Genomic DNA, 14410 nt, shown 5'->3' on the forward strand with positions numbered 1-14410 from the left:
ACGAGACGCTGCGTCTCCTTTGCCATACTTCCGGCGTGCCTGAATACCCGCTTCGGCTTATGCGAGATAAAGTGGGCGTTCCTTTCTGCCGTATTTATTTTTTTTCAATTCAATTTTATTTATATAGCGCTTTTCACAATACTCAATTGTTTCAAAGCAGCTTTACATTAATAGAAGCAGTAAAAGCACAGAAAAATTTATGCTCTCTGGCTTCCGTCTATGACGTCACGCCCAACCATTGGTCGGATTTGATATACATACTCAGACGCCGTCACGCTGTAGGCGTTCCCAAAGCGTCTCTATGGCGACGCAGCGTCTCGTTCCCTTCTCAGGGAACAAGGGTTACATACGTAACCCGAGACGCTCTTCCACCATACAATATAGTCATTATTCACTTAAAAATCACGTTTTATTTTTTGTCACCATACTTACTCGTGTAACTACTCATGTAACAGTCTTTGAATGGGGAAAACATGGAAGTGTTTGGTGGCTTCTAAATTCTTCCCTGTTTAGATCCTAAGGAATAAATGGGACTAGGCTAAATGCTAACACATTCATGACACGATGTGCAAAGATGAAGTGCACATATTGAAAAAAGATAGGCATGTATTCATTCATCTAAGTTGAGGTAAAAACATAGTAAAATATTGAAAAACTGGTGTTTTCCTTTAAAGGCCCTTTCACAAGTGATGCGGCAAGTGGTGGAATCAGCACACAGTTGCTGATTTCTTTTTAGCTTTGGGCAGTTGAAGCCTTGTTTACATTTTTGCAATTCGCATGGCTCTACTCTATGGCTTAAACCTGCAGGCTCCTCAGTAAACCTGCAAGACTTTTATGCTTGACGTGTTCTCCGTTGTATAATTCTGTGAAATGAAAAAGGGCGACTCGTGAGTAATTGTTCTCAAAACCATCAAAAAGCAGCGATGAGAGAAAGTAGTTTGCCGAATAATTTGTCAAACACTCGTCTCGTGAGAAGTAAATACGTGGATTTCTTCACATATAAACTGTTTAGGTTGTGGGTCGATGACACATGAAAAAGTTTTGAAAAAGTTTTTATAAAACATCACTTTACATAAGGCTGACATGACACATTCATAATCATGACATGACACGTGTCATGAATATGAAGAAGATTTTATGGACGTTTATGACAACTGCCATTAAGTGTCATTTGTTCAATTATGTCATTTTTATTGCAAAGATGACATTGTTTGAGGTGTCTTTGTTATGACAACCTGACACTAACCCATACATCACAACTTGTCATGACAACTTGACATTAACCAAGACAACATAACTGACCACTTTTTACTAGTGATACAAATTGAAACTGTCATTACAATGTCATTAAGTGTTAATACGCTGTTAAATAGTTTTATAACAGCATCATGAATATTCTTCAGTTCATAATGTTTATTTGACCGAGTATTAATAATATTTGACATAGTATTAACACTCAATGCCATTTAAATAACAGTTTAATGTAATGTTAACCCACAAAGCTAGATAGTTTCTTAAGTTTGATAATTATTGTTTATGATTTATAACAAGTTGTGTTGTACTGGTTTGTGTGTCAAGTTGTCATAACAAAGATATCTCAAACAATGTCATATTTCCATTAAAAATTACATAATTGAGTAAATGACACTTAATGGCAGTTGTCATAAATGTGCATAAAAGCTTCTTCATGTTCATGACACATGTCATGTTATGATTATGAAGGTGTCATGTCAGTCTTATACCAAGTTTTTTTCTAGTTTTTTATTTCCTGCAGGGCAGGGGAAAGCAAGAGGTACGTAAAATAAAATGAAAGTTTCTGAGCAGTTGCACACATCTAAATACTTTTTGGCATTCAGAAATAGACCCAGATAGATTTCAGCCTAATAGGGATACTCGCACTGAATCGCCAATTTCACGTGTATTTTGTGTATTTTCAAAATACAAAATACTGTATTTGTATTTAAATACATTTTTCCTCACAGTATTTTGTATTTGTATTTAAATACATTTTTCGACACAGTATTTTGTATTTGTATTTGAAATACATTTCCATGTATTTATGCCCATCTCTGCCCGTGACTACAACCAAGTTGATGTTAAACCATCTGCAGTGTTGAGTTCTATAACTGGGCTAGGTCAGTCTGTTCTGGGAGAGATGGAGGGGGTTCGTATTTTGGATGATGTTGTGATGCAACCGCGTTTAAAAAATTCAGAGACTTTAAAAAATGTGGATGGCTTGCTGACCCATTTATCACCGTTACAAAGAGTTGAACTGTCACAGTTGATATCTGAGTTTCCGTCACTGTTTGGAGATGTTCCATCACAAACTCTTTTAATAGAGCACGACGTAGACGTGGGTGATGCTGCACCTATACGTCAGCGCTTTTATCGTGTTCCGGTTGAAAAGCGGATAAAATTGGAGTCGGAGATTCAATACATGCTATAAAATAACATTGCCAAACCGTCCTGTTCGAGCTGGGCTTCGCCATGCTTACTAGTTAATAAACCAGACGGAACGTTCAGGTTTTGTACGGATTATCGAAAAATTAATAAAATCACCAAACCTGACGCTTTCCAATTCCAAGGATGGAGGATTGTGTGGATCAAGTGGGTTCTGCGAAATACGTTAGTAAATTCGATTTACTTAAGGGGTACTGGCAGGTGCCTTTGACACCGCGGGCACAAGAGATAACTGCTTTCATAACATCTTCCGGATTATACTCTTATTCTGTCATGAGTTTTGGTTTACGAAATGCGCCGGCCACCTTTTAGAGGTTAATGAACCGTGTGGTTCATTCGTGTGGGTTTGGAAGGATGCGCAGTTTATTTGGACGATGTGATAATTTACAGCGATGATTGAGAGCAGCATGTGAAAAGAGTACGAGAATTATTTCAGCGTTTAGCAGAGGCCAATTTGACTGTGAACTTGGCTAAATGTGATTTTGCACGGGCAACGGTGACTTATCTGGGAAGGGAAGTTGGCCAAGGGATGGTGTGTCCATTGCGCGCTAAAGTGAGCGCGATAGAGAATTTCCCCACCCCGGGCACTAAAAAGGAGCTAATGAGATTTATAGGGATGGCTAATTACTATCGTAATTTTTGCCCTAATTTCTCATCCGTTATTTGTCCATTGACTAATCTTTTCAAGAACTCTGTCAAGTTTGACTGGACACGTCCTTGTCAAAAGGCATTTGAAAATGTGAAGATGCTGTTGTCTGCCTCTCCGGTGTTAGCGGCACCTCAAAGTGATATTCCCTTTCATATTCAGGTTGACGCAAGTCAGGTGGGAGCGGGAGCTGTTCTGTGTCAGACTCATTCTGATGGTATTGATCACCCAGTCAGTTATTTTTCTCGTAAGTTCAATTCATTTCAGTTGAACTATTCAGTTATTGAGAAGGAAACTTTGGCACTGATTTGGGCTCTTCAACATTTTGATGTTTATGTGGGGGGAGGAAGTCCGATTGTTGTTTTTTCGATTGAAAACACCTGTAACCTTTGTGATGCTATAAAAGCCTGAGATGGGCATTCAGCAAGGCGGCTGTTCTGGGCTGGGGAGCAGTTAGCCAGGACCACGCTCTAAAATTGATTTTCTTTATTATGTTATGTTATTTAATAAATATTATGCTAATTGATTCCGCTGTGTCGTCTCCATTTATGTTGCACAATTGGGCCAGGTGTGACACACCAAATAAAATAATTTCAGTCTTATTTTCATTAAGCAGTAAAAAGTTCTGTTTTAGCCATGATTGTAGCTCATTTAAACAGGAAAGGAGAGGACCTAAGGGTTCGCTGCTTTTTTGCTGCAGTGGTAGATAAAGCTGGGTGTCATCGGCGTATAAATGAAAAGAGACACCATACTTCCTAAAAATAGAGCCTAGAGGTAACATAAAGATGGAAAATAAGACAGGAGCTAAAATTGAACCCTGAGGTACACCACAGGTCAGATTACAGGGAGATGAGCTATGTTGCCCAATAGATACACTATAATTCCTATTTGTTAAAAAAGATGTGAACCATTTCAAAGCTGTACCCTGTAGACCAACACAATTTTCCAGCCTAGAGATCAAGATTTGATGGTCAACCATGTCAAAGGCAGAGCTCAAGTCCAAGAGTACCAAAGCCACTGGATTTCCTTTGTCTGTATCTAAAAAGACATCATTTAAAACTTTTAGCAAGGCTGATTCAGTGCTGTGCATGGATTTGAACCCAGATTGAAATTTTTCAAAAAGACTGTTGGACGCCATGTGCAACTGCAACTGAGATAACACAGCTTTTTCCAGTATCTTGGAGAGGAAGGGTAAAGTTGAAATGGGTCTAAAATTATTTAAATTTGAAGGGTCTAGATTCAGTTTTTTTAATAGTGGAGATACTGAGGCAGTTTTTAAGGCATCAGGAACGACCCCTGTTGTTAGACTGAGGTTTAAAATGTTTAAAAAGTCGTGTCCAATATTATTAAAAATCTGTTTAAGAAATCTTGTTGGAATAGTGTCAAAGATTGAGGAGGTAGGTTTTAAATTATCAACGATATCTTTACAGAGCTCCAGTGTGATCGGATGAAAAGCATTAAATAGAGTCAGTTCCTCTGATATGTGGGGAGGAGTGTTGGCATTAGAAGATAAATTAGATCTCATCTTGACAATTTTTTCATTAAAGAATTCACAAAATTGGTCACACAAGGCTGTTGAGGAGGCAGGAAAGATGTTTAAAGGTGGGTTAAGAACAGAGTCAAATCACAGAAAAGAGTGTCCGAGGCTTATTTAAGTTATTGTCAATCACATCTGATAGATATTTTGCTTTAGCAGCTTTAACTGCTCTCTGGTACACACGTGTTGATTCTCTCCAAATTTCGTAGGAAACCTGCAGCTTATCCTTACCCCAAATTTGCTCGGCTTTCCTACAATCTTTTTTAAGAGATCGTGTTGAGTCAGTAAGCCATGGTTAAGGTTTTGTTACAGTTCGTTTTGGTTTAAGTGGGGCAGTAAGATTTAAAGCATTTCAACATTTTTGATTAAAACAGTCCAACTGATGATTCACATCAAATTTAGGAGAGAGAGCAGGCAATGAGAGTCCACTTGAGGCATATGCAGCTGAAAAAATCTCACCTGACTGGGAAGAGAGATAGCGCTTCATAGTTGTAGGTGGGGGTGCAGCAGCAGCCAATCCAGGCAGTTCGGCGAAAAAGAGAACTGACTTATGATCGGAAAAGCTGACATCACTGATTTCCATATCAGAGATGCCAAACCCATATGAAAGAACCAGATCTAGCCTATGCCCATGGACATGGGTTGGCCCTCTCACCCACTGCAAAAGGTCCAGCGACTCAATGAGTTTCACAAAGTCAGGGACCAAGGGTTTGGTTGGACAGCAAAGATGTATATTGAAATCCCCCACAATCAGAATGTGATCGAACGTCTCGGTTACGTATGTAACCCTCGTTCCCTGAAGGAAGGGAACGGAGACATCACGTCGTGACCGACGAATTGGAAACTCGCTTATAGAGACCAATCTGCTTCGTAATCTACTAAAACGCCAATGAACTTGGCATTGAGATATTTGCATAATGCTGGCGCCGCCCCGCCAGGTGCGTATATAAGCCACAGGTGCAAATATGGAAATTAGCTTCATTTCGCTGAGAAAGCCGGAAAGTGTGACGGGCCGATAAACAGCAGGGAGCAGCCCTGTGGCGACGGGACGTCACGTCTCCGTTCCCTTCCTTCAGGGAACGAGGGTTACATACGTAACCGAGACGTTCCCTTTCAGTCGGTCACTACGACGTCACGTCGTGACCGACGAATTGGGAATCCCTACCAAAACGCCACTGAGGGCTGACCTCTTCCAGTGTCTGCGTAAAGCCCTCCGGTTCCACTTAAGGAGAAGGAGAATTAGGTTTTAAGGCAGAAGGCCGGGCACTAGATGTTCCTTTAACCCCACAGTTGTGCCAGTGACTGGGAAGCGCCCTATCTGAGCGGTATAGGAACGCTGCGGAAACCACCGCCCCGTTAAGGGCTATTGGTGGGCGAAAGTCAACCGTAGTTGAGGTAAAAAGACAGCCGTGGCTGTGTAAGCAAAGCAGTGCTCTGCTGAGGGAAACGTTGGCTAGTAGAATTAACCCCACGGAAAAATACTCACAAAGGAACCCGGTGGGACGCAATGTGGATGCCCGAGCCAAACACAGGTTCGCGAGGATGCAGCTAGTGAGAGGCTGGCAGCGGATGCTCCGCAACATCAGGCTGCCAAGGCAGCGGAGGAAGGCAAAACAAATTATTACGCGTTTTTGCCCTGACACGAACACTGTAAAATCTAATGAACGTATTAGGTGTCGCCCAACCAGCAGCTCTGCAGATGTCTGTTAGCGAGGAACCACGAGCGAGTGCCCAAGATGAGGCAACACTTCTATTAGAGTGAGCTCTCAAATGAAATGGACAAGGAATGCCCTGCAGATTATAAGCAAGGGCGATAGTATCAACTATCCAATATGAGACTGAAGGCACGAATCGTCAACAGAGAATGCATATAAATCCCTTACTCGCCTCACGGAGGCCAATACTAGCAGGGTCAGAGTTTTCATTGATAAAAACTTCAGACTCGCAGACTGCAAAGGCTCAAATGGGAGACCTGAAGGCTTCAGCACCATGGACAGGTCTCAGGGAGAAATAGAGGTAGGGTGCGAGGGGTTTAGCCTGCGAGCGCCTCTTAAAATCTAATAATCAAATCATGCTGGCCAACTGATCTGCCGTTAATAAGTGAGTGATGAGCAGAAATAGCGGCGATATCAACTTTAATGGTGGAGGGTGACAGCCTACCATCTTACCTATGTTGAAGATATAAAAGCACAATGTTAATGGGCATTCTCTGGGGTCCTCGCGTTGCGAAGAGCACCAGGTGACGAAAAGGGTTTCATTTAAGCACGTAAGCCCGTCTTGTGGACGGTGCTCGTACCGCGTCGATGGTGTTAGATACCGCTTGCGATAAATCACATGAACCTTGCGCGCGCTCAACGACCATACATGGAAATCCCACAGTTCGGGGCGCGGGTGCCATAATGTGCCCCTTCCTTGAGAAAGAAAGTCCTTCCTCAGGGGAATTCGCCAGGGAGGGGCTGTCGCGAGGAGCATTAAGTCTGAAAACCAATTCCTGGTTGTCCAGTACGGGGCGACTAATAAAAGGCTCTCCTCGTCCTGCCTGACTTTGCACAGTGTCTGTGCGATAAAGCTCACTGGAGTGAACGCGTATTTGCGCGTCCCCCGCGGCCAGCTGTGTGCCAACGCATCCATGCCGAGGCTGCCCTCGGTTAGTGAATAAAACAGGCGACAGTGGGTAACGTCCGGTGACGCAAATAGATCTCTGCACACGACCGAACTTCTTCCAAATTAGCTGGACCGTCTGGGGGTGGAGTCGCCATTTGCCGGGGCGCGCAGCTCGGGAAAGCGCGTCTGCCGCTGTATTGAGCGAACCCGGGATGTAAATGGCACGAAGGGACCTCAGATGCTTTTGACTCCAAAGGAGGAGATGACGAGCGAGATGCGACAGGTGACAAGAGCGCAAAAACCGCCTTAACGGTAAATAACGCAACAGTCGCAATGTTGTCTGTGTCGGCTAATACATCCTTCCCTCGCATCTCCATAGCGGAGCGTACAAGTCCCAGATATACAGCGTACCGCTCGCGGCAGTTGGGGTGCTATGCACACCCCTGAGACTGCAAGCCCGTCATACGTGGCTGCTCATCCCGTGCTGGGGGCATCCCATGTGCTACAGAATGCCAGGAGACCCGACTCAGGGGCATATCTTGCTATCAGAAATGCTGGGTCTGACCACGGGGTAAAATAGAAATGACACGCAGGTGTAATGGTTACATGGTGTATGCCGTTGCGCCACGCTCTCCTCTAGACTCGATCGTAAAACCAATGCTGAAGCGGTCTCATATGAAGCAGCTCGAGCAGTGTCATAGCCGCAGCTGAATCCATATGTCCAGGAGCTTCTGAAATTGTTTCAGAGGGACCGCGTTCTTCCCTCGAAATAAACCGAGGCAAGTCAGAATAGACTGGGTGTGCGCTCTTATAAAACACGCCAATAAATCGATCGAGTCTATTTCCATACTGAGAAAAGGATCCTCTGCACGGGGCAAAGTTGCTCTCTCTCCAGTTGACCTGATGACTTAAACAAGCAAGATGCCGAAGCATTAAATCTCTGTGTTCGCGCACGTCTGTCAAGAACGAGCTATTATAAGTTGACGTAAATATAAGCAGAATGCGAACAACGCTCTCTCTCTCTGAGATTTTAATGCCGTGACTAGCACTTTCATGGAGACATGGGGAGAGAGAGACAGCTCGAATGGTGTACTTATTATTAATATGCCCACCCCACGAACGCAGAGCGAAAAAACGGTCTAATGCGAGGAGAGATGGACAGATGAAGTACACGTCTACAGGTCTAAGGCTGCAAACCGATCTGAATATTGAAATACGAGCCTCGGCGTATCATCCTAAAGGATCACATTTGTAGAGCCGGTGCGTAAATAAATCGGTCGTAACCCACCGCGTATTTTGGGTACTATGAGATAAAGGCTGGAAAACCTTATCATCATTCTCGGTAAGAGGGACCGGCTTGAAATGTCCTTCGCCAGCAGGACATCGATTTTTGCACGCAGTACATGTGCATCGAACGCTTTCACTATAGTGAAACTAATGCCCGATAATTTGGGGGTGTGCCGTAATTTTATTTCGTAACCGAGGCGGATCGTGCGAAAAACCCACCACGCCGGGCTGGGAACAAACGCCAAGCTGCCCGGGACCGTACTAGGATAATTAACGACACTACCGAAGTACCCGCGGTGGGGCAGCGAAGCGAGACAGGTAACACTGCCGGTGCGTCTGCTGTGACAGCATAAACATCTACAGTATGTGTGTGTGTAACACTGACCTGAGCCTGCTGAGGGTGACGGTCGTCTGGTCTCCTGCGTGGAGAGCGCAGACTCCGGAAAAACACCCGCTGACGATAGAGGAGAGGTAGGATGAGCTGGTGTGCATCCTCATGGCTCTCTCGATCCTCCGGAGACCTGGAGAGGGAAGAGAAATGCACTCTTATGTGTGGTTAAGTGGGTACCGGCTGGACAGAAGGTGGAACAGATGCAAACCAATGATCTTTCACCCAACCCTCTACCGGGGGAAGGAGCGAATCACCGTCTCCTGAAGAGTGATCCTCTGCCAATCCGGGTCGCCCGTTACTGGCCACTTAAACTCCCGATTTTCACGGGAAGCAGCTAAGCGGGCGGGGCGAGCTGCTGACGACCGGTTCCCCTGCGCTGCCGAGATGGGGTCCGAGGAGGGGAACAGAGGTGGCCGCCGCAGGACACAGACGGCGAGAGGCAGACTGAGGAGCCGGCGTTGGTGGACCAAGGGCAGCTCTCATCCGCCGGGGCACGACCTAGGAGATCGCCTCAGTCTGCGCAGCGGAGCTGTACGACTCCCCGGGCTTGCCGAAGAGGCCAGTCTGTGAGACAGAAGCATTCAGGAAGTTGTTCTCGTCTGCGTCCGTCATGTAAGCCAGACATAGCCAAAGGTGGCGATCTTGAACACTGTGACTGAAGGTCGCGGCTTCCCTCGTATATCTCTAAAGCCTTCGCTTGGTGAACCTGCAGTAACGTTATTGCGTGCAGGGCTGAAGCCGCGTCTCCGCATGCCTGATGGGCATCGCCCGTAACCGGACGACTATACAAACCCGGGAGGGAAGGGTTGGGTGGTCCCTCCAGGAATGCAGCTGCATCGCAACCCCCCGCTCCACTGAAGGGATCCCCCCCTTAGCGGCTCCGTTGGTGAGGGAGGTGAGGGGTGAAAGCTGAACGGCCGAGACGGCCGCAAATCACATGCCGTCGGGAAAGGCAGGCACAGGAGGTGAGGACCGTAGAGGCCCGGGCAGCTCCGAAGTACCAATCATGTGGGCGGGGCGGTTCGGGCGGAGAGGGATTAACCCCTCCAACTCTACCGTTTCCGCCGCTCGAGCCGGCACAGCCGCCATCTCCGGGACGACTCCGCCTCGGAGGGAAAAAATAGGCACCCCTCTGATGCTGCAGAAGTTACGGGACCAGAAGGAGGTCCAATGGATTCGGCAGAAATCGCAGAACGCGACTCTGCAGTCTCCACCGGAGCCTCAACCGGCTGAGGAAGAGATGGCCGGTAGGTGAAGGACGCATCCTCCGTCCTACTCAGCGTAGTGATGCGAAGAGCGTCCTGCGAGTGCTTGACAGCCTCACCATGGTGGCGTTCATTACTGCAAAGGTGCGGACGTCGTTCCTGTAGAAACGACAGTCGTCTCCGCAATCCAAGAGAGTTATGCTCTCACAGAGAGAACAAAAGCTCTCCACGAACGCAGCCTCTGAGTGCTCGATGCGCAAGCACGAAGACAGCGCTCGTGACCGTCACTGGAATCCCTGTACTTCTCGCACCAAGATCGCACGGAGGAAAAGCTATCCTGAAAAGGACGCTGATCTCCGAATATACGAGAGAGTGGCTGTCTTTAAAAAGACACAGTGCTCTCATGTATCACTCTTTAGGGAAATCACTCTTTAGGTGCTCAGCTGATGATGCGCACAGGGAGAGACAACGCACACACTAAACTCAAAACAAAAAATATGCAGAGCAGTGGAATACTGCGAGCGTCCGCTGTGTTAGTACTGCTTGTCAATCAACTTCAGCAACCGTTCCCAGAAGAGCAGAGAGTAGCTTCTCAGTAGCAGATAATGCCGGCTTTCGAAGCGAAAGAGCTAATTTCCATATTTGCACCTGTGGCTTATATACGCACCTGGCGGGGCGGCGCCAGCATTATGCAAATATCTCAATGCCAAGTTCATTGCCGTTTTAGTAGAGTACGAAGCAGATTGGTCTCTCTAAGCGAGTTCCCAATTTGTCGGTCATGACGTGACGTCGTAGTGACCGACTGAAAGGGAACTGTGGAATTAGTCCTCCGAGAAGATCCGCGAATTCATTCAGAAAATTGTTGTTGATATTCGGTGGGCGATAGACGATAACATAAAGAACTGGGCATCGCAAGTTAATTTGTAAGAGCTGTACCTCAAAGCTCGTGTATGCATCAGCCGCAATAGTCCTTGTGTTAAATTTTGATTTAAAAACTGTTGCTATGCCACCTCCCCGACCAGTTCTCCTCGGGCAGTTATGAAAAGAATAATCATGTTGTACAAGTTCGGAAAAAGGGCTGTTATCGCCTTCTTTAACCCAGGATTCAGTCAAAAATATAAAATCTAGATAATTAGAAGTAATGAGATCCTGAAGAATAAAAGTTTGTTAATTAGAGATCGAACATTGAGTAGTCCCATTTTGATCGGTAGAGAAGCAGCAGGTAAAGGATTTCCTCGGTTTAGTGCACGAAGGGCGCCAAGATTAGATCCTCGCCTGCGAATCCGTGGCGAGAGCGAGCGAACAGATTCCTTAGCACAGCTCCCATCAGTCGGACGAATCCACCGATACAGTCTCTCCAGAGAGCGGCCGCTCACGTAGCAACCAGAGGTTAACCGAGGACCGGCTGTACTGCAACCGGTGAACCAGATGGTTCCGGAGATTAAGCCAGCCTTCAGTTTAACACGGAATCCTGCTCGCTTCCCTCGTCTTTTGCGACGTTTCTTCGATATTATATCAAATGTCAGTCTCCGCAGGAAAACGGGAATATTTGAGGTAGGTGGTGGCGTGCATGGGATGTAGTCCACACTTTATCCGGCGAGTTGGAAATAAAAGTACCAATGTCTAGTAGAGATTGACGATCGTAAATTAAAGGTGAAGTGTTCACCAAGTTAAAAACTGATGATAAAATAACAGACAAAGCCACAAATAAAAACAACGAAGACGAACACACGGAGATCAGACAGCAGGCCACACACACGGGCGCCATCTTGAACATTTCACCTATTCAGTGTCGGAAGCTTCTAAATGCATGGCAAAACGAAGGTATGTCTTAGATAATGTTTACAAAATCTTTAAAACAGTCCTTTATTAAGTTAAAAGCTGGTTACTTTTATACATTATCCATGTTATTTATAATTTTGTTGAATGTTGGATGGTATTGTATTTAGTGGTGCTATTCTAACAGAATGTTCTTTCTCTTTTTTTTTTCTCGTAGAGAAAACAACATGTTTGACACTGACTCCCGTAGAACCATCTGAGATTTTCTTTAGCCCCACTACAGAAGAGTCTCTATCTTCTGAATTTACAGACACCTCCACCACTCCAAGCCTGCCTAGCAGTAATAGCTCCAGTAAGACTTTGGATTTAAATGCCTGGCCTGAGAACTTCATTGTTCCATGGAACCAAATGCCTGCTGGTATCAAGACCGCCATTGCACAGGGGAAACGTCCAACTGCTAAAGACCGCAGGGAAATGGTACGAATCATCATAAATGAAATGAGGCTGACTGAATTAAATCCGTCAAAATCTCAGTGCCTGACAGTGGCCAAGATGATTGTAAAGCAGCATCCTGAAAGCTTTGCTGATGTCATGAGAGATGGCACTGTAATTGGAAGTGGCTATGGATCCCTCTTGAGTCAACTAAAAACACGAGTAGAACATGTTAATCGTGGAAGTGTTCTCTCAAGACGAAGGATGCTGAAACGGGTTCCAAATTCAGCTGCAGACATGCCTAGAGGACCAGTTGACCAATATGGTTGCGTGAGATGGCAGCTTGACGGTCCACAAGGAGAAACTGAAGAGAGCCTCAAAGAGAAGCAGAGTGAAATGAAAGACCTCTACCGTGTTGAGGGTCCAGCTGGTGCAGACAGGGGATATTTGAGTAAGTTAATGGAAACAACCTACTTCCTTCAAAGAAAAACCATCAATGCCAGCCCACCTCCTTCAATTGCTGAGCTGAAAAATGAGTGGCCCTATCTTTTCACACCAAAAGAGCTGTACAGCCATTTCAAATTACTCACAGACATTGTTGTCCTGGATAAGATGGAGGAAGCTATGGAAAAAAAGGGGAAGCTGATTCTTCAGTTTTTCGAACAGAAGCCAGCAGGGACTAATGCAGATGAGGTGAATCGCATCCTAGGGATGTACAATAGAGAAGAAAAGTGCGATCCATGGCCAGTCATAATTCTCCTGCTTATGGCACACTTTAAAGAAACATCCAAGGGACTCTTTCTGCAGGCAGATGCAAGTGTGATATTATTATTATATTATGAAGCTTTCAAAATTGATTGGTATAAAAAATTACTGTACATTTGAATCCATTTTTCTTTGTCTTTTAGGTGTTGGCAACAGCAACAGACGTTGAAAAAACACTTCAGCTTCCTGACTCTACAACACTAATTGTCTTAAGTAGTCAATTTTTTTGTAATGAGTTGTAAAGCATTGCAAAGACAGAGGCTATGAAGGACACACCATATTTATTGCATATAAACCATTTGTTTGTGCTTAGGTGAATTGCTCACAGCAAGCGTTTGGATGCTGAGCATCGAGGGTCAGGTGGTTTTGCCTCCACATCCCAACTTCGTGGCTGGAATGGCAGCTTTGTTTTCTAGCTACTACAACTTCAATCTGGTGTACCAGGAGCAAGCATCTTGCACACTGGAGTTCATTCAAAGGTAACTATGTGCTTTAAGTAGAATGCGGTTGATCATTATTTTGTAAAGTTTGCTATTATGAGTAACAGAGATTTGATTTTGCTTTAAGTGTACTTCCAGGAAATCCCTTTAACACGATTTTTAGTTGATAAATAGAGTAAGTTAGCAGTTATTTACCCAAATGCTTTGTATCATTGCAGAACCAATTCATTGTAACATTCAAATATTGACAATAAAGATCTATTTGATTATATATTTTAAAAAGTATATAATCAAATAGATCTTTAGATTTTTGAAAAGCATTAGGGTAAACTGAGCATTTAGGTAAATAAACTGCTTTGTTAGGTTAAAAAAAAACACTCTTTTGCAATCTTTTGTAGAGCAGTTAAGGCACTTTTTCATAAAGTTTATTTCCATGTGATTTTTGTGATTTCAGATGCTTCATTGGATTGAACCCCTCCAGTGGGACCAAGACAACAAAGGTGTTAAGCCATAAAAGCGGGAAGGTACAGGAGAAAAAGAACAACTGCGTTAACCCTCACGTCTCCTCTCTACTCAAGCGACTGATTGATTTTGAATGGCTTCAATTGTAAGTCTCAAATGACTTCCTTACAATAGGAATGGCCATTGTTCTAATGGTTAAAACTACACTGTAAAAAAATTCCGTAGAAATTTCAATGTTATTGCAGCTGGGTTGCCGGTAATTTACCGTAGATTTACATTTATGTTATTTACTGGCAAGAGTTTGTTCAAAGTTAAATAAATTTTAAATATTAACAAGTCTTTATCTTTAAAGAATAAAACCATACAACAACAGCCCCATGCAAAGCATTCCGGGAATCAGAA

The 14410-nt window shown here is 44.5% G+C and overlaps 1 protein-coding gene across 1 annotated transcript; it reads left to right on the top strand.

Moving 5' to 3' along the window:
• Window positions 1-11558: 11558 nt before the first annotated feature.
• LOC129446653 (uncharacterized) lies at window positions 11559-14131 on the top strand. The gene is made up of 5 exons (XM_073868305.1): window positions 11559-11684; window positions 11801-11954; window positions 12127-13319; window positions 13420-13585; window positions 14001-14131. Exons 1-3 carry the CDS (start codon window positions 11559-11561, stop codon window positions 13224-13226), a joined length of 1380 nt encoding a protein of 459 aa, XP_073724406.1. The 3' UTR covers window positions 13227-13319; window positions 13420-13585; window positions 14001-14131.
• Window positions 14132-14410: the final 279 nt, after the last annotated feature.

Source organism: Misgurnus anguillicaudatus, chromosome 6 (assembly GCF_027580225.2).
Source record: "Misgurnus anguillicaudatus chromosome 6, ASM2758022v2, whole genome shotgun sequence".
Classification (NCBI taxonomy): Eukaryota; Metazoa; Chordata; class Actinopteri; order Cypriniformes; family Cobitidae; genus Misgurnus; species Misgurnus anguillicaudatus.

What these genes read in the sequence shown, in the direction of transcription:
- LOC129446653 (XM_073868305.1), top strand. Translation starts at nt 11,559, where the DNA reads ATGGTTCCGGAGATTAAGCCAGCCTTCAGTTTAACACGGAATCCTGCT. An exon ending in GGAAAACGGGAATATTTGAG is followed by an intron (nt 11,685 to 11,800) that starts GTAGGTGGTGGC and finishes GTGTTCACCAAG; the next exon opens with TTAAAAACTGATGATAAAAT. An exon ending in AAATGCATGGCAAAACGAAG is followed by an intron (nt 11,955 to 12,126) that starts GTATGTCTTAGA and finishes TTTTTCTCGTAG; the next exon opens with AGAAAACAACATGTTTGACA.